The sequence below is a fragment of the Rhincodon typus genome, chromosome 4 (genome assembly GCF_021869965.1).
Source record: "Rhincodon typus isolate 14 chromosome 4, sRhiTyp1.1, whole genome shotgun sequence".
Taxonomy (NCBI): Eukaryota; Metazoa; Chordata; class Chondrichthyes; order Orectolobiformes; family Rhincodontidae; genus Rhincodon; species Rhincodon typus.
Genome location: NC_063335.1, coordinates 3,014,296 through 3,035,204, shown reverse-complemented (window position 1 = coordinate 3,035,204; position 20,909 = coordinate 3,014,296). Strand labels below are relative to the sequence as shown.

Sequence of the window (20,909 nt, the reverse complement as noted above, 5' to 3'; positions counted from 1 at the left end):
TCTGCTTTCAAGTTTGTCCTTCCAAAATGAATCACCTCACACTTTTCAGGGTTAAACTCCATCTGCCACTTCTCAGCCCAGCTCTGCATTCTATCAATGTCCCTTTGTAACCTAGAACAGCCCTCCGCACTGTCCACAACGTGACCCACCTTTATATCATCAGTGAACTTGCTAATCCACCCTTCCACTCCTTCATCCAAATCATTGACAAAAATCACAAATAGAAGAGGACCCAGAACAGATCCTTGTGGTACACCACTCGTGACTGAGCACCATGCTGAATATTTTCCGTCCACTACCACCCTTTGTCTTCTAAGGGTCAGCCAATTCTGAATCCAATCTGCCACATTTCCCCCTATCCCATGCCTCCTTACCTTCTGCATGAGCCTATCATGGGGAACCTTATCAAACGCCTTACTTAAATCCATGTATACCACATCCACTGTTCCACCTTCATCCACGTGTTTGGTCACCTCTTCAAAGAATTCAATAAGGTTTGTGAGGCATGATCTACCCCTCACAAATCCATGCTGACTATCACGAATCAAACTGTGCCTTTCCAAGTGATCTTAAATCCTGTGTCTCCGAGCCCTTTCCAATAATTTGCCCACCACTGACGTAAGACTAACTGGCCTGTAATTTCCGGGGTTATCCCTGTTCCGTTTTTTGAACAAGGGAATGACATTTGCCTCTTTCCAATCTTCTGGCACTATACCCGTGGACAGTGAGGACAAAAAGATCATCGCCAAAGGCCCTGCGATCTCGTCCCTCGCTTCCCATAGAATCCTTGGATAAATCCCATCAGGCCCAGGGGACTTATCTATCTTCAACTTCCTCAGAATTCCTAGCACATCTTCTTTTACTAACATCAACCTCCTCTAGCCTACCTGCCTGCTTCACAACGTCCTCCTCTCCAACTAGGTCCCCCGCAGTTGTGAATACTGAAGAAAAGTATTCATTGAGGACCCCTCCTATCTCTTTAGGCTCTGAGCACAAATTCCCTTTACAATCCTTGATCGGCCCTACCCTTTCTCTGGTCATTCTCTTGTTCTGCACATACGTGTAAAAAGCCTTGGAGTTTTCCTTGATCCTATCTGCCAACATTTTCTCATGCTCCCTTATAGCTCACCTAAGCCCTTTCTTCAGCTCCTTCCTGGCTAACTTGTATCCCTGTAGAGCCTTTTCCATTCCTCTTTTCCTAAACCTTACATAAGCTTCCTTCTTCCTCTTAACCAGTCCTTCGACCTCTCTCGAGAACCATGGCTCCTTCACTCGACCGCATCTTCTCTGCCTGCTAGGGACAAACATATCAAGCACATGCAGTATGCATTCCTTAAACAATCTCCACATTTCTGTGGTGCTTTTCCCTGACAGCATCTGTTCCCAATTTATGTTACCCAGTTCTTGCCTAACTGAATTGTAATTACCCTTCTTCCAATTGTAAACTTTACCCTGCCGTATGTACCTATCCTTATCCATGACTATCGTGAAAGAAACAGAGTTATGATCACTACCGCCAAAATGCTGTCCTACCAACAGGTCTAACACTTGGCCCAGTTCATTGCCAAGCACCAAATCCAAAGTGGCCTCTCCTCGTGTTGGTCTATCTACGTAATGTGTCAGGAATCCTTCCTGAACGCACTGGACAAAATCTGCTCCATCTAAACTATTACAACTAAAATATTTCCAATCAATATTTGGAAAGTTCAAGTCACCCATGACTACAACTGTTGCTGTTTACTACAAGAGGAATTAAGTGTGAAATTGAGGAAGTGTTGCTGCAGCTGTAATTGGGCCTAAGACTACATACAGAATACTGTGTACCTACCGTTGTGGTCTCTTACTTAAGAAAGATGTAATTATATTCAAAGCTGTTCAGAGAAAATTTATTTGATGATTTCTGGTGAAGATGTTGCCTTATGAAAGAAGGTTGATCAGGATGGGCCTTTGCAAACGGGAAGTCCCAGTAAGTCTAGTAGTACAAGTAGGTCCATTACAGTCAAAAGCGGGAAGTTATAATGGGGAAACAAGAAATGGCGTAGCAATTTAATGTGTATTTTGGTTCTGTCTTCACAAAGGAGGACATGAATTATGTCCCAAAAACTTTGGGGAGCACAGGATCCTGTGAAAGGGAGGAGTTGAAGGAAATCAGTATGAGTAGGGACATCGTGTTGGAGAAATTAATGAGATTAAATCTCGATAAATCTCCAAGGACCGATGATCTACATCCCGGAGTATTTAAGGAAGTAGCCCTCAAAGTAGTGGATGCAGTCATAATCATCTTTCAAGGATCTATAGACTCTGGAACAGCTCCTATGGATGGAGGCTTGCTGATATAACCTTGCTATTTAAGTTAAGAAAGTAGACAGTAAGCAGGAAATATAGATTGTTTAACCTGTCTTTGGTAGTGGGGAAAGTGCTAGAATCCATCATAAGAGCTTTAATAGCAGAGCAGTTGAAAAACCGTGTCAGGATTGGACTGAGTCAGCATGGATTTATGAACGGGGCATCATGCTTAACAAATCTACTGGATTTGGAAAAAAATATAACTAGAAGAGTTGATAAGGGGTACCCTGTGGATGTGGTTTACTTGGACTTTGAGAAGGCTTTCAATAAGAGCTCAGTATGTAAATTTAAAGCGCAAAAGTTTGGGGTAGTGAACTGACATAGATAGAGAATTGGTTGGTTGCTGAAAAGTGTTAATTTCTGTTTTGCAGACGATAATTCTCTTCAAGTTGATTCTTTTGGAGAAAAAAGTAAGTAATTCTGGTGACTGCTAATTAGCTGATGGTCAGAAATTTTGCTCGTGTTTGATTATTCATATTAAAGCAGTGTTAGTATATTTGCTTTCTGCTGCAACGGAGTTTACACACTGCAGCAATAGAGCAACGCAGGTCCGCACCTATGGGTATTTAGGTTTGAGATGATTATGCCATACGTTACATATCACATAATATCATACCACATATCACTTGTCAAGCAATGAGTGTTTCCACAAAAAGTGTACTTGTTGTTCAGTACTGTTGGCATCACTGAATGCCCACCATTAACATTTTTCAGTCACCAGCTGGATTGTCCCAGCAGCATGTATGCTGTGGTTAACAGAGCAGGTACAAGGCTGGCTGTGCTGGAGACAGGCTTACGTTTTGACATGTGAAAGCTTCTCAATCCTATAAAGTATGAGTCAGGACTGAATAGGATCCAATCGCTTTCTAAATCTTAACATCATCGAGGATAAATCAGCCTGCTTGATTGGTTTCCATGCATCCAGCGTCCACTCCCTCTACCACTGTAAACAGTGGCTTCAGTTTGTATTACCTACAAGGATTCCCTGTAACAAATCATCAAGCTGCTTTCTGTCACACCTCAGCCTCAATTGTACAGAAGGAAAGGGGCAGCAGGTACCATTAATTTCAAATTCTCCAAGTCAGATATAATTCTGACATGGACATGTGTCAACATTACTCGATTGTGGGTTAAAATCCTGGAGCTCCTTATCTGATGATATAGTGGGAAAACATTCCCCATACAAACATACATATTAGTTGCAGGAACAGGCCATTTGGCCCCTCAAGCCTATTTGTGTGATTTGATAAGGTTGTGGCAGATCTTTTTGTGGCCTCAACTCCTTTCCTGACCAACCATCTCATCAAGAAATGATGTTGCACACAATCGATGAAACCAACATTGCTTGTTGTTCGATGAGTCAATTAATGAAAATTGTGCATAAATATCAAATATAGAATTCTAAATTGATGTGGAATTTCAACAAGGTTTGAACCTTGAAATGGGAAACATCTAAGCTTCCAGTCCAGAAAAATGGATTATCTTTGGAATTCTGATGAAATAACAGAAACAAAGTGGAATAATTATCAGGAAGTAGCATTGTACTGAATCCCAAATTATGGCATGAAACTTGTCTGCCTGTCAAATTGCTGTACTGTTTCAGCACCTAAAGTAAGCAGCATTATTATAAAATGTCATGAAGATTACACAAAAAGTCAGATAGTCAAATAGATGTTTAGAGTAGGCAAGTTGTTGTGTAACTGGTCTGCCAACCATAAAAGTAAATGTAAGAAACTCATAAGCTTACACCAAAAATTGTGAAAACTCAACTAATTATTTTCACCAGAGAGAATTTGCCCCTTTACATGTGTCAGTGGCACAGAATACATGATTTTTAATCCCTTCTTCAGTGGCTTGGCAAGCGGAAATCCAGCCTTGTCAGTGGTGTTCACTAAAGATTAAGTAAATCATATTTTTAAACAGGCAGACAATGCATGAATATGATAAAATAGTTGTTAGACTCTAAAAGAACAGTCAAACAAGAGATGCGCATCTGTCACACTACCAGGGCAAAATAAGAAGGCTGAGTTTTTGTGTGAATAAACTGTTCTTTGAATATATGTACGCTAGATCTGCTGTGCTTTCAATAGCTGTGTGGTAATTTATCAAATTGTCTCACAGATGTTCAGAACTGAATGTTTTAGATGCTAGAAATCTGAACTTAAAACACAAAATTCTGGAAATATTCAGCAGGTCAGGCAGTATCTGTGGAGAGGAAATCTGAATGTTTCAAGTTAATGAATTTCACCAGAATTCAAGTTGCTAAGCTGAAATATTAACTTCTGTTCTCTCCATTGCTACTGCCTGAGCCGCTGAGTATTTCTAGCATTTTCTGTTTTTATTTAATAAACATTCAGAATCTTGCACTACCGAATATAATGAGTTACAGATTTGAAAGAAATTGGCAACACATGAGGAATTACAGCCTTGAATTAATGGACTTTATGTAAGTAGTTCATATATTTGACCTTTTTGCTGCACTCAGCACCTTCACAGACTTGTGGAGTGATGAGAGTTACTGGTTTTTAACTTGTTATATCTACTTAAAACTTTAAATAATTCCTACACTTAGATTGTTTATGGATTTTTGAAAAAAATATAACTTGCATCATTTGAATGATAATAAAATGACAACTGTCTTTACAGGTTCTGTTTTATTTGTCACCAGTAAGTCGTCTGGTTGGAACCCTGATGACTGTTCTGTCTCTCTTTCCAGGTAGGCACATACCCATTTGCACCATCGGCAAGTGAACTCAGAACCTTGCAAAGCACATTGCAGTCAATGCAGTACTTTTGAAATGAAGTCATTGTTGCAGAGTAGAGAAACATGACAAGTACTTTGCACAGTACAAGATCCCAAAAACTGTGATTAGATATATGACCGGATAATCTGTTTTTAGTAATGTTAGTTGTGGAACTAGGAGGACTTCCCTGCTCCTCTTCAGATAATGCCAAAGGGATCTCGGAGATTCAACTGAGAGGGCCGTTGGAACCTTGGCATAGCATTCGTGACATTGCAGCATGCCTTGAGTACTGAACTGAAGTGTCAGCCTGAATTACGTGCTCAAGTCTCTGGAATGGAGATCATGATATCTTTGATTCCATGACTCGAGTGTTGCCGTTAAGCCAAGGTTAATTGTTGTGGTGAAGCTAAATTACCAAGCATTACCAGTATATTCAATTTCTATGTAGAAAACATTGGCTGGGGCATTGAGTTTAAAAATTAGCAGGTAATGTTGCAGCTTTATAGAACCTTAGTTAGGCCGCATTTGGAATATTGTGTTCAATTCTGGTCACCACATTACCAGAAGGATATGGTGGCTTTGGAGAGGGTACAGAAAAGATTTACCAGAATGTTGCCTGGTATGGAGGGCATTAGTTATGAGGAGAGGTTGGAGAAACTTGGGTTGTTCTCACTGGAACGACAGAGGTTGAGGGGTGACCTAATAGAGGTCTACAAGGTTATGAAGGGCATGGACAGACTGGACAGTCAGAAGCTTTTTCCCAGGGTGGAAGAGTCAGTTACCAGGGGCCATGGATTTAAGGTGTGATGGGCAAGCTTTAAAGGTGATGTATGAGGCAAGTTTTTTACATAGAGGGTGGTGGGTGCCTGGAACTCGCTGCCGGGAGAGGTATTGGAAGCAGATTCTATAGCAGCTTTTAAAGGGCGTCATGACAAATATATGAATAGGATGGGAGTAGAGGGATACAGTCCCTGAAAGGGTAGGGGCTTTCAGTTGTGACGGGCAGCATGTCGGTGCAGGCTTGAGGGGCCGAAGGGCCTGTTCCTGTGCTGTAATTTTCTTTGTTCTTTGTTCTTTAAAACCTCATTTTCTGTGATTTGGGTTCATTTGGAAATTTTGATTTTGGTTACCAACTCTGGATAATGGTTTGGTCTTTCAGTTGGATTCTGTTCAACTAATAATCTACATGTTTATCATTGTTGTAGGAATGGTAGAACATGGTCTAGCAGATTCATCACATTACAGACCACGAAAAAGCACCTCCGAGGACGTTGCACTCCAAGAGCATGGTTTGAATGCTGAAGATTATGTTTCCATTTCTGTGTCAGATATTTCAAACCCTGCTTCAGAATTCAGTGTAGAAACAAAATATCCAGGAGGAGATCATCATGAGAAGATGATAGAAAAGGTGGTAACCTTTTCAGATGTACAGAGGTCTAAGCACACAGATAGTAAACTACAGCAGCAGTTGCGACTGCCACAGCACATTTCACCCAACTCATCAGAGTGTGACTGGGAAACTTTGGATCCAAGCATCCTTCATGCTGACAATGGGGTAAAAGAAGAGGTGTTAAACGAAAAGGATAATTCTGACAAAAGAGAAGCGTTTACATCAGATTCCTCAGATTCCCCATCCTTGCCGATCACAGTGCAACCACAGGCTAACACAGGCCGGACAGTGATAGTCCCAGGGCTAATTTCAGGTCTGGAGGAAGATCAATATGGTATGCCTTTAGCTATTTTCACGAAGGTAATTTCTAAAAATATTGCATTCTAACTTTGATTTAAGTTCAAGTAGATATCTGTATGTTGTCATTTTTAAATGTAGTACAGTGAAGACATAAATGCCAAAATGGGCTTTGCCTGAGCATTTTTCTAAACTTAGAGGCCAAAAGTGCAATTTAATTGACCTAAATTAAATACTTATCTAAATGTTAGATGAGATCTCTTCATAAGTGTAATAATCCAGCAATATTTTGCTAAAATATGGTAAAACTGCAAACAGCCTGTTCCTTAAAAATCGTATAATGTAGTACTTGTATGAATTGTATAATTTGTACTTCATTGCATGTTTTGATGAACAGTCTGGTTTTTTTTCTTCTGTACTTCATACAGTTTTAAGTGGTTCTTTATTGTCTTTCATGTACACAGCTTCCTTTTAGATGATTATGTTTTTAGTTTATTTTGAGGATAGTGTGTAACTGGCAAGGCCAGCATTTATTGCCTGCCTTTGATTTCCCTTGAGAAGTTGATGGGCTGCCGCCTTAAATCGCTGTAATCTGTTTGATGAAAGATCTCCAGTGTTGCTGTTAGATAGGATTTTGACCAAGTTGGAATGTGTGTTCATGAGTGTGTATTGGGGTAGGTGATGGATGTTGGCTCGCTGTGCCCTGCTGCCAGGATGCCCCGACAGGCCGCCACAGTGCATTATGTACATTGAAAGCGTGCAGCACAGATTCCTGATGGTGCAGGGAGTACAGATTTAAGATGGTGCATTTCTCTGAATATCTTGTTAAGCAGGTCTGACTCAGGGAAATGAAAGATCCCATGGCAACATTTCAAAAAACAGACTCACAGTTCTCCTGTGTGCATTGGTCAACTTTATATCACAACTAACACCATTACATCATTTTATTGGTTTTGATGAAAGATAATCTATGATTATACACTCTTTATCTCTTTCTACAGTAGCTGTCTAACCTGAATATTTCTAACATTTTCTGTTTTTATTTTAGGTTTCTAGTATCTGTGGGCCTTTGCTTTGTACTATTAGCTGTTTTACTATCACTGTTATTTTGAATAATTTTGCCATTTGTGCAAACATCTTGTGTGTAATTTGACATGCCCACACCCAACATTGTAGCAGTAACTACTTTTCAAATGAGCACTTTTGATTGTAAAGAGCTTTGGGATATCTTAAGGTCATTAAATGGACCATGGAAATGCAACTTCTTTGCTTGAAAATGGTTAGGAATTTCACCCTACCCTAAATGTTTCAAAACTCAACATTACTCTGATGAGAGAAAATTTTAAATGGTGTTATTTGTGTTATACATGTTATTCATGGTAGGGAATAAAGAAGCCACGCTGGCTTCATGGTTTTATTGTTGGACTTGTAACTTAGAAACCGCTTGGAGACAAAGATATATCTTTAGATCATGGAAACCCTCCATAGAATTGTGTGGCACTACATTATGCAAAGTGGAACATACCTATCAAATCAAGACTGGGCATCCATAAGGCCACCAGCAGCTCCAGAATTGTACTCTTAAAACAAAATCTGCTAACTCATGGCATGGCGTATTCCCCCACTCTACTGTTGCCATCAAGCCAGATCATTAATCCTAGTTCAATGAAGAGTGCAGGTGGGCATGACAGGAGTAGAACCAATCAAACCTAAAAGTATTATGTCACCTGGTGAAGCTACAAAACAGGATAACTTCCATGCCAAACAGCATAAGTAGCAAGTGACAGGCAGGACCAAATGATTCCACACCCAGTGAATCTGACCTAAGTTCTGTGGGTCTACCACATTTAGTCATGAACATCGGTGACCAATTAAACTACTCACTGGAGAATATCCCCAGTCTCAATAATGGAGGAGGCCTGCCAAGGAAATAATCCATCCCAGCCTCGTCCAGACGTCCCCAGCATCACAGATGCCAGTCTTCAGCCAATTCACTTTGCTCAATATGATGTCAAGAAATGACTATATGTGCTGGATACTGCAAAGACTGTGGGTCCTGACAACATTCTGGCAGAATGCTGCAGAACTTGCCAAACCCCTGACCAAGTTGTTCCAGTACAGATACAACACTGGCATCTACTTGAAAATGTGGAAAATTGCCCAGATACATTCTCTATACAAAAATCAGAACAAGCCAGACTCATCCAGTTACACCTCTTCAGTCTACTGTTGATCAGCAGTAGAGTGATGGAAGGTGTCATCAACAGTGCTGTCAAGTTAATTAGCAATAACCTGCTTACCTACGTTTTATTTTGTCTTCTGTGAGGGCCATTCAGCTCCTGACTTCATTACACCGTTGGTTCAAACATGGATAAAAAAACAAAATTCCAGCAGTGAAGTGAGAGTGGCTGCACTTGACCAAGTGAGGCACCAAGCAGTCCTTTCATCCAACTCAGCCCTAGCAAAGCTAGAGTCACTGGGACTTGGGAAAATTGTTCATTGATTGAAGTCATACTTAGCATGGAGGAAGGTGGTTATGATAGTTGAAGATCAGTCATCTCAGCTCCAAGGGCATCGCTGCAGAAGCTCCTCATGGTAGTGCCCTAGGCCTAATCCTCATCAGCTGTTTCATCGATGGCTTTCCCTCCATCATAAGGTCAGAGTGGGCATGCTCATTGATGATTGTGCAATGCAATATGATTGCATTCCTCAATACTGAAGCAGTCCAAATCCATATGTAGCAAGACCAGAAAAATACCCAGGCTTGGGTTAAGAAGCAGTAAGCAACATTCATGCCACAAGTGCCAGGCAATGACCATTTCCAACAATCACCCCTTGATATTGAATGGCATTATCATCACTCCGAATAGCAACATCCTAGGGGTTACCATTGAACAGAAATTGACCTAAATTAGCCATATACATAGTATGGCTCCAAGAGCAGGCCAGAGGCTAAGAATCCTGTAGTGAGTAACTTATTTCCTGACTCCCCAAAGCCTGTCCACCATCTACAAGGCACAAGTCAGGAGTGTAATGGAATACTCCCCACTTGCCTGGATGAGTGCAGCTCCAACAACACTCAAGGAGCTTAAACATAGAAAATAGGAGGTAGGAGTGGTCCATTCAGCCTTTCATCCAACTCAGTAACCTGTTTCTGTTTTATCCCCCCATATCTTTTCACCCCTTTAGTCTCAAATGCTATATCCAACTTATTTTTGAAATCATGTATTGTTTTGGCCATGACTTCTTTCTCTGGAAGCAAATTTCACAGCCTCCCCATTCTCTTGGGTGAAGAAATTTCTCCTCATCTTAGTCCAAAATGGTTTACCCTGTATCTTTAGACTGTGGCCCCTGGTTCTGGACTCACCTATCATCAGGAACATCCTTCCTGCACATACCCTGCTAAGCCCTGTTAGAATTTTATAAGTTTACATGAGATCCTTCCTCAGTCTTCTGAATTCCAGTAATCAGTTTGGTGTATCTTTGCTGCACTCTATAGCAAGAACAATATTCCAACTGTGATTTTACCAAGACTCTGTATAATTGTAGCAAGACATCCTTGCTCCTACACACAATCCTGTCACTATGAAGGCCAACACAACATTTCCCTCCTTGATCACCTGCTGCACCCACATGCTTACCTTCACTCATTGTTTTACAAGGGCACCCAGGTCTTGTTGCGTGTCCCCTTCTCTCTGTTTGTAGCCATTCAGATAATCTGCCTTCCTGTTTTTGCTCCCACAATGGATAGCTTCACATTTATACACATTATAATGTATCTGCCAAGCATGTACCTACACTCTCAGCTTGGCCAAATCACAATTTGTTCCAAATCTCTGAATTCTCCTCACAGCTCAATGTTATCCAAGGCAAAGCAACGCTCTTGTTTAGCACCATATCCACAAACATGCCACCACCAATGCTCAGAGATAGTAGGAACTGCCGATGCTGGAGAATCTGAGATAACAAGGTGTAGAGCTGAATGAATACAGCAGGCCAAGCAGCATCAGAGGAGCAGGAAGGCACCAATGCACAGTGGCAGCAGTGTGTACCATCTACAAGATGCTTTGCAGAAAATTACCAAAGCTCCTTAAACAGCACCTTCCAAACCCATGACCACTAGGCAGCTGATAAATGGGAAAACTACCACTTGCAAGTTCACTCCAAACCACTGAACATCCAAACTTGGAAATATAAGGCTATTTCTTCAGTGTCGCTGGTTCAGAACCTTGGAAGTCCTTCCCTGATATTATTTGGTGCACATAAACCAAATAGACTACAGTGATTCAAGAACACAGCTCACCACTGCCTTCTCAATGGGCAATAAATGCTGGCCCAACCAGCAGCACCTACATTTCCCGAACAAATTTTAAAATAGGCTGTGTGGAAGAGATTGGCAGATTGGGTTTGGCCTCGATAACAAACATTTTCATCTTGAGTTATGCTGTTTTTACATGCCTGGCTGTGGTTGATTTCATTTCATCCGGACCAGACTTTCACTCTACACAATAATTAACTGCAATCATCTCGAGTCGAAGATATATAAGTGACACTGCCTTTTTATTTCCAATCTGTTAAGAGTAGCCATCTTCATAATTTTAGATCAAAGTTCTCTTGTCAATATTTACCCTTAATCTTTTTCCTCGATGGTGCTCTTTTCATCGCTTTACAGCCATTGAAGAGGCAGCACAGACATACTCTCCCATCTTTAGAAGCTTAAAAACAGGAACAGTTTGTGCTTTTTAATATTTCGCATATTTGGAAACGAATGGTCAACCTTTTGAACAAAAACAGAGGTTGCTGGAAAAGCTCAGCAGGTCTGGCAACGTCTGTGAAGAAAAATCAGAGTTAACGTTTCAGGTCCAGTGACCCTTCCTCACAACTGCTGGTAGCTAGGAAAATGTTGGTCTATATATAAGAAGATGGGGTGGGGGGAGGGGGAAAGGAGTAAATGATAGGTGGGACTAGAGCCCATTGAGAGAAGAACAGTTGGACAGACAAAGGAATTGATAACGATCTGGCTAGGAAGGTGAATAACTGTTAATGGAGACTGTTAGTGGCAAACAGTAGGCTATGTGGTAACTAGGCCTGGTGTGTGGGGTAGGGAGCTGGGACTGGAGAGTTCAGGCCCTAAAATTATTGAGCTTGATTGTTGAGTCCGGAGGGCTGCAGGATCCTCAAGCGGAAAATGAGGTGTTTTTCTTCCAACTTGCGTTGAGCTTCACTGTAACGTTGCAATAAGCCAGAGACAGAGATTTTGGCCAGGGAACAGGGTGACGCATTGAAGTAGCAGGCAACAGGTAGTTCAGGGTCTTATTTGCGAGCAGAACGTAGATGTTCTGCGAAGCGGTCACCCAGTCTATGCTTTGTTTCCCCAATGTAGAGGAGACCACATTGTGAGCAGCAAATACAGTAAACTAGATTGTAGGAAATGCAGGTAAGTTGCAGCTTCAGCTGGAAAGTATGTTTGGGACCTTGGATACTGCAGAGGGAGGAGGTAAATGGGCAGGTGTTACACCTTCGCCGGTTACAGGGGAAGGTGCCCTGGGGCTGTGGGGGTGCTCTTGGGAGTGAAGGAAGAGTGGACCAGGGTGTCCCGGAGGGAACGGTCCCTGCGGAATGTGCACAAGGGAGGGGAATGGAATATGTGTCTGGTGGTGCCATCTCGCTGGAGGTGATGGAACTGGCGCCTGATGATCTTCCGGATGCGGATGCTGGTGGCTGGTAGGTAAGGACAAGGGTCAGTCTTTTGATGCAGGAAGTAGTCCTGTAATTTGCAACTAGTTGCAGACTGTAGAGATGTGATGATGGGGAATCTTTCCAGCTGTACATTCCTCATTCTGTAGTTTATTTCCTTTCGTGATAATAGGCAAATTGAAATTGAATTGATTGGATACAACTTTGTGACTGTATCCATATAAACATCGAAATTAGGAGCAAATGTAGACCATCTGGACTCTCAAGCTTGTTTCGAAATTGATAAAATATGGCTGATCTGATTGTTGTCTCAATTCTACTTTTCTCTCTGACACCCCACGCTGCTTCTCACCACCCCCGCCTTACCTGTTGATTCCTTTGATGATCGAACATCTATGTATCTTAGATCCACACTTCCTTATAGTAGGGTCCTTTTATATGCTTTCCATTGCCATTGTTAATCTAATTTCTAAAGAATATTCAGTGACTAACGTGATTTATTTTCTCTTACAGGGTTATCTTTGTTTACCATACATGGCTTTGCAGCAGCATCATCTTCTGTCTGATGTCACTGTCCGTGGGTTTGTTGCTGGGGCAACAAATATCCTTTTTCGCCAGCAGAAGCACTTAAGTGATGCAGTTATTGATGTAAGTGCAGAAATCTGCAATGTAATTTGATTCGTGGCTTTAAATTTAAATTGACTTTCTGGCTAACAGCACAACAATGAAAATTCCATAAATTGTAAACCATTACTTTAATAGAAGAAAAGTTCAGTAAAAAAACTATAGTGGATGCAGTAAACTTTGATATTCCAGTGGCAATCTGCAAATCGTTAAGATTCTCTTGTTTAGATTAAATTAATCATGTGTTCTTCATGAGGTTCTGCCTTTATGTTGGTTAATTCTTACAATATAAATGAAGCAGTTAATATATACTCACTCCTTGTTATCCATTGATTCATTACCTGTGGATCCACGTACTCGTGAAGTTGGCCTCAGACCCTTTTCTTTATTCCCATTGACGTGTCAGTTTTGGGCACATGATGCAAAGGAGTGATTTCCCCTTTTGTTCTTATTACCCGCAGGAAGTCCGAGCTCCTACCGCGCGCGCACCCCCCCCCCCCCCCCCCATAAAGGATTTTGTATATGCAAACACTACATTATAGTTTTGGTAAAATGGAAGTGATAAAGTGCTACACAAGTCAGCTTATTAGTTTCACTGGTCATTGATCAACAATTTAATTGAGTATGTAAAATTAAAGAACTTCTTAACAAATTGATTCTTGTTCCTGGTACAGCAAATGGTTAGCTTCTACCCAGTGCCAAGATGCAGTGATAGATTTTTAACATTTCTGTCAAGATAAAATATAGAGATTGAGAAACTTTTTAATTTAATGTCAGTTTATCCCAAGCATCCAGGAATTGTAAATAAATATTCTTCCTCATTCATTCCCCCTTTACATCTATATATGTTTTACTGCTATCTAGAAGAAAACGTGGAAATGCTGTTACTTTACGAAATATGCAACCAGGTGATAAGCTGTCAATTTTCTTTCTCAAGGCCTTATTAATAAGAATGTACAGGAAAAAGAGACCATACATTCCTCCTAACTACTCTGTCATTGAGTATACTTCTGGCTGATCATCACTCCCTATATCCCTTATTCTGAACCCTTTTGTTATGATGGGAAACACCTGATTATGTAGAACCTTCCAAGTCCTCAAAATGAATTGCTTTTGAAAATTAGTAACTTTTTTGAGATAGGCAAATGCAGTAGCCACTTTGCATATATACCTAGATCCCAAAAACACTGCTGAGGTGGTCCGCTAGTTGACATAGATCTGTTAGTTGTCACATAAAATTTCCACTGGAACATCAGAATAAACTTACCCTAGACCTAGGGGTGCAGGTCCATATTTCCTTGAAAGTGGAGTCTCAGGTAGACAGGGTGGTGAAAAAGGTGTTTGGCATGTTTGCCTTCATAGGTCAGTGCATTAAGTATAGGAGTTGGGGTGTCATTTTTGCGGCTGTACACGACATTGATTAGGCCACTTCTAGAGTACTGTGTTCAGTTCTGATCACCTTGCTATAGGAAAGATGTTCTTAAACTTGAAAGGTTCAGAAAAGAAATGCAAGAATGTTGCCAAGGTTCTAGGGTTTGAGCTATGGGGAGAGGCTGAACAGGCTGGGGCTCTTTTCCCTGGAGTGTCAGAGGCAAAAGGGTGACCTTATAGAAATTTATTAAATCATGAGGGGCATGGATAGGATGAATAGCCAAGGTCTTTTCCCCAGGGTGGGTGAGTCCAAACTGGAGGACAAAGGTGAGAGGGGAAACATTTAAAAGGGACCTGAGGAACAACTTATGTGATGCATGCATGGAATGAACTGCCAGAGGAGGTGATGGAGGCGAATACAGTTACAGTATTAAAAATGAGTGCATGAATAGGAAGGGTTTGGAGGGACATGGGCCAAATCCTGGCAAATGGGACTAGATCAGTTTAGGATATCTGGTCAGCGCAGACAAATTGGACCGAAGGGTCTGTTTGCATGCTGTGTAACTCTATGACTCAGTGCAGTTTTCAAAAGTGCCTTGGATGTTTACATCCACCTGAGAAGGACTTTGTGGACCATGGGATCCTGTGCCTGTTTTCCACAATTTACTTTTCACGAGTTTGTCCATGCCCCCTTAGTTAATCTCATACCAGTGTCTTGTGTATGTCTTTTCATTTGTTCAGTCTTGCCTCCACCTAATTGTGCTCCTAACTGTGTACTGGATATCTTCACTAAAGTTGTAGTTACATTCCTAAAAATCATGATTTTAAGAGAGATGACTTTACGTGAATCAGATTTTTCCATTAAAACTAATATAAAAGTGATAGTTAGGTTCTTTAGGGCCTTTCCCATCAGAAAAAAAATTAAAACATTACGTCCTACAAATTAGTGCATTTTAATTCCCAGATTCCTACACTGGTAAATGAAATAACTTTTTATAAATAAAATAGATTTAGAAAGATGGTACATTTTTCTTATCTTCCATTTGCTGTTAATCGTGCTCCTCAACAAACCTCCTCTCCATATCAGGAACAAAAACGGAAGTTGCTAGAAGTTCAGCAGGTCTGGCAGCATCTGTGAAGAAAACATCTGAGTTAACATTTCGGGTCCAGTGACCCTTCCTCAGAACTCTACATATCTCCTGGTTGCCACCAGTCCCACTCTGTGACCCACATTGCAGATCTCTCTTCTCTTGGATCTTATGACTTGCAGTCTTTCCTGCTTTCTAATCTATTCTCTTGCTGCTGATCCTTTGACTTTCTGTCTCTGCCATTTCCTAATTTATTGCCCTGCTGTTGACCTTTCAATTTATAACCTCTACCACTCCCTGACTGAACTTGTCACCGAACCACCCATTCTCAGTTCCCTCTCGTGATCCTGCATTCTCATTCAAGGATCAGATCCAGGTTCTATCTAAAGCTGAGCTCCAGGATTCTGAAAGTGAGAGTTCTGATGGTGCAGAAGTGCCCAAACTGTGGCTGTTGAAGGTTTGTATTTGCTCCAGCTCTTGTTTCCCTCTCCTGAAACTGTAAGCGAGGGATCCAGAGAGGATCAGCGAGAAGCAGGAGGAACAGCTTCAACTTAAGTCTTCAATTCAGTCACTTTATAAAAAGAACTCTATGGCATATTTATCATTGAAAATCAAAAGGGGAAAGCTCATTTGTCCAGAACTATTGGATTTTCAAAATATGAGCCTAGAAATTAATAGCTACAGAGGAGTTTAGGGTGCAACAATCATGATTATAGTGAGGACTGGTGGCAGCCAGAGATATAAGGGAAACTCAAACTCACTCCTAGATTCATGTACTATAATATTCATTTTTTAGTAAAATGGTTACGATACCCCAGCTCAGGATTTCTGAGCGAGTGGGATCCGCACTTTTGCAATCCTTGAGTTCCAAATTTGAATTAGATCAACAGCAGGTGTTGCCATCAGTCAGGTCACATGGCCTTACTTCAGACCAATGGGAAATGACTTTTAAAAGAAATCTCTAATGCTTAATGAGAATACAGGTCCTATTAACGGGCTGCCATTAAAGTAAAAAATTTAAATAGGGCAACAGTATACATGGACTTAATGTATACCTGCTGAAACCATCAGCCAGGAAGCATTATGGAGTGTCCTTCTCTACTTTGGCTGCATCACAAAATTTGTCACCGTCCTTTGTCTGCTCCACAATGACATGGAGGTTGTGATAAAGACAAATGGTTCCACCACCGACCCATTCCCTGTTCAGACTGGTGTCAAGCAGGGCTGCATCTTCGCTCCAACAATGTTCTTGATCTACCTCATTGCAATGCTTCACCTCACTGCCAGAAGGGAGCTAACCTACACAAACAGCAGGAAATTATTCAACATCTACCCCCTTCAAGCCAAAGCCAAAGTCCCCCAACCAGTGTCATTGAGCTGCATACAGTATGTGGATGATGTTTGCGTATATGCAGATCATTGTCATCACCTTTATGGGTGCATATGAGAGCATGGCTCTCACCATGAACATCTGCAATGAACATCCTCCACCAACCTGACCCGGCATTGCGGAGCAAATCCCTGATCATCAAGGTCCACGGGGAGGCCTTGGAGAATGTTGGCCTCCTCCAATACCTCAGAAGTGTCCTGTCAACCAAAGTAGTTATTGATGAAGAGATCCAGCACTACCTCCAGTGTGCTGGTGCAGCCTTCAGCTGCCTGAGGTAAAGGGTGTTCGAGGACAACAGCTCCAGATCTGACTCCAACTTCATGGTATACAGAGCTGTGGTGGTCCCCACCCTCCTCCTATTTGGCTTTGAGATGTGGACTGTCTACAGAAGATACCTCAAGGCACTGGAGCAATACCAACAATGCTGTCTGTGCAAGATCCTGTGAATCCGCTGGGAAGAAAGATGCACCAATATCAGCATCCTCAACCAGGCCAACATCGAGACACTGACCACCTTTAATCAGCTGTGATGGGCTGGGTATGTCGTCCATATGACCTACACAAGACTTCCCCCAGGCAGGTACTCTACTGCTAGCTCTGAAACAGCACGCGAGCCCCAGATAGGAGAGAAGCGCTTCAGGGATACCCTCAAGGCCTCACTGCAAAGTGCAGCATTCCCACTGACACCTGGGAATCATTGGCCCAAGACCGTCCAAAGTAGGGAAGGAGCATCCGGGAAGGTGTCGAGCAGCTTGAGACTTACTGTCGTGAATAAGTGGAAGCCAGGCAAAAGCGGCATAAGGAGTGTGCTGCCACACCAATACTCCACCCACCCTTCCCATGACCACCATCTGTCCCATGTATAACAGAAGCCACATCAATCTGTGCAGACGCCTACAGAAGAGAGTCCTCCTCGTCTGTGAGGAAATGCCAGTGAATGAATGAAAGTATATCTGTTCAACCACTTAATCATCTGTCCACATGCATCTCTTATAAGTGTTTCCATGTCTTTTCATTTCTGCATCTTTTTCTCCCCCAGTCCTTGTTCTGGCACTTTTTATAAATTATTCAATTGTGTTATCACCTGGTTCCAGTTACGACTTCTTTCCTGTTAACTGACATGCTTATGGTTTTAGTAAATTCTGCTTCTGTTATACATTGTTATCAGTTGCAGTTTTTTTGCTTTCATAATTTTAATACACCTTTTGACAGTTGATGTCATTGACTATGGCATGAGAGTAGAGCATTTTTTTCCAGGAATGAAGCCATCTCATTCTTTATTGCTTTCTGCTCTTATTCCCCACTTTAATCTTTCTGCCTACCTTAATTCCCATTTTAATTGTAAACTGGCACTGTGGCAGTCTAATTGGCGGAGCCACCAGGATCATACATAGACGCTACTAATCTGAATCAATATCTACATGGATAAGAGTATATATGGGCAATTCTATTTTAGGTAGGAAAAACTAACTGGAAAAATATAATGAGTTTTAGAATGCCAAATATTAAGCCTCATAATAACTACTGATATATTTAATATATTTAACAAAGAAGCTTAATGAAAATCTAAGTTTAAAATATTGACGAGTAAATTTGCTTGCAACAAACGTTTACCTTCAATCGTTCTTTAAAAGCATGTTTCATAAATTTTCACTTTGGCAGGAGAATCAGAACTATAGCAGCTTTTATATTTTTATAGATCGAGGAAGCTGCAATTCAAACACATGATCCGGAGCTACGGAAGGTGTTGAACCTCACCACAGCAGACCTACGGTTTGCAGATTTTTTGGTGAAACATGTAACTGAAAATAGGGATGATATCTTCCTCGATGGGACAGGCTGGGAAGGAGGAGATGAATGGATCAGGGCCCAGTTTTCACTCTATATCCATTCCCTTCTTGCCACTACTGTGCAGCCAGGTGAGAAGTAATGTTTGAATACAATAAAATCACAGTTCTAGGTGCACAGTAAAATAATGTTGTAAAAGATTGCACTTCTGTTTATCTACAAACTATATTTGATTGTGCTTAAGGTTTGGATGTCAAAACTGACCCCGAACCTTATCAGTCTGGCCCTTGAAGACCAGATAACTTGTCCTATTTACAATTAGAATTATTCTTTGTTGGATTTTGTCGGTTTAGAACTGTTTTTCTATTTAGTGTCAACTTCTTGGAGTATCTGTAAATTGAAGAGAAACTTTGTGATGACATAAAAGCAGGAACAAACAGAGCAATGCTGGGGAAACTCAAGTCTGATCGCATCGGTGGAGAGAGAAACAGAGTTAACGTTTCGAGTCTGGTATGACTCCTCTTCAGCCTTTTATACTGGACTCAAAACTCACTTTCTTTCTCCACATATTCTGCCAGGCCTCCTGAGTTTCTCCAGCACTCTGTGTTTGCTTCAGATTTCCAGCATCCACGTTACTTTCCCTTTACATAAAAGTAAGAATTTTGATGAATGGTGAGAAGAATTGTAATTGCCATTATGCTGCAGGCAGATGCAATTTAATTTGGAGAAGTGTGAAGTTAATACATTCAGGGGAGAAAACAGGAAAGGACCATATACATTATGGAAGGACATTCAAAGGTGTCGATGAACATGCCACCTAAGTGTAATTGCCTAAATGGCCAGTGCTGGTAGGTAAAAATACAAAAATGCCAATACACAATGGCTTTTAAGAATTTAGTTGCAGTGTGGGGTCATCTGGAAGATACCAGAGAATGTTTGACCTGAGACTGTTTCTATTTGGTAAAAAGGCTATTAGGAGATTCAAATTGAGCAGATCTTTTTCCAAATTAGCAAAGGCTTTGATGGAGTGAACAGGAAATAGTTATTATTTCTGGTTGGAGAGGTAGCACAAGTACGAGAAAGAGAGGTCAGGAGAACATTTCCTCAGGCTGTTGGAGCCCAGAAAGCTTCATGAAGTGGAAGTTACCATTGCTCCCTTTAGAGAAAATTCGGAAATACTTAAAAGCAAATAAATACACAAGATTGTGAAGGTAGCCATGTCATGAGGAACTTGGATTAGTTTCAGATTGCTCCATATAGAAGTTGACACAGATACTAAATTCTTTGCTCAAAGTTCATTGTTCTATGCAAAAACATAATTTGATTCTTATACTTGTATAAAATTAATTAACATACTTGAGAAATTTATTTTTTTTAAGTATATCATGGGAGTGATGCCCGCCATCTGCAATCCGACCCCACCACCAAAGACATCTTTCCCTCCCCACCCTTATCTGCTTTCCGGAGGGACAACTCTCTCCGTGACTCCCTTGTCCGCTCCACACTCCCCTCCAGCTCCACCACACCCGGCACTTTTCCCTGCAACCGCAGGAAGTGCTACACCTGCCCCCATACCTCCTCCCTCACCCCCATCCCAGGCCCCAAGAAGACTTTCCACATCAAGCAGATGTTCACCTGCACATCTGCCAATGTGGTATACTGCATCCGCTGTACCCGGTGTGGCTTCCTCTACATCGGGGAAACCAAGCGGAGACTCGGGGACCGCTTTGCAGAACACCTACGCTCGGTTCGCAACAAACAACTGCACCTCCCAGTCGCGAACCATTTCAACTCCCCCTCCCATTCCTCAGACGACATGTCCATCCTGGGCCTCCTGCAGTGCCACAACGATGCCACCCGAAGGTTGCAGGAACAGCAACTCATATTCCGCTTGGGAACCCTGCAGCCCAATGGTATCAATGTGGATTTCACAAGTTTCAAAATCTCCCCTCCCCCTACCGCATCCCAAAACCAGTCCAGCTCGTCCCTGCCTCCCTAACCTGTTCTTCCTCCCACCTATCCCCTCCTCCCACCTCAAGCCGCACCTCCATCTCCTACCGACCAACCTCATCCCGCCCCCTTGACCTGTCCGTCCTCCCTGGACTGACCTATCCCCTTCCTAACTCTCTACCTACACTCACCTTTACTGGCTCCATCCCCGCCTCTTCGACCTG

General features: G+C 41.7%; 1 protein-coding gene across 1 annotated transcript in view; it reads left to right on the top strand.

The window, feature by feature from the left end:
* Positions 1-20,909, top strand: part of avl9 (AVL9 homolog (S. cerevisiase)) — a 77,482-nt gene that overhangs the window by 30,733 nt on the left and 25,840 nt on the right. Inside the window, exons 7-11 of the mRNA XM_048595611.1 lie at positions 2,718-2,756; positions 4,993-5,062; positions 6,296-6,840; positions 12,988-13,122; positions 18,647-18,866. Of these exons, the coding sequence (XP_048451568.1) occupies positions 2,718-2,756; positions 4,993-5,062; positions 6,296-6,840; positions 12,988-13,122; positions 18,647-18,866 (1,009 nt within the window). The remainder of the gene's footprint in view (positions 1-2,717; positions 2,757-4,992; positions 5,063-6,295; positions 6,841-12,987; positions 13,123-18,646; positions 18,867-20,909) is intronic.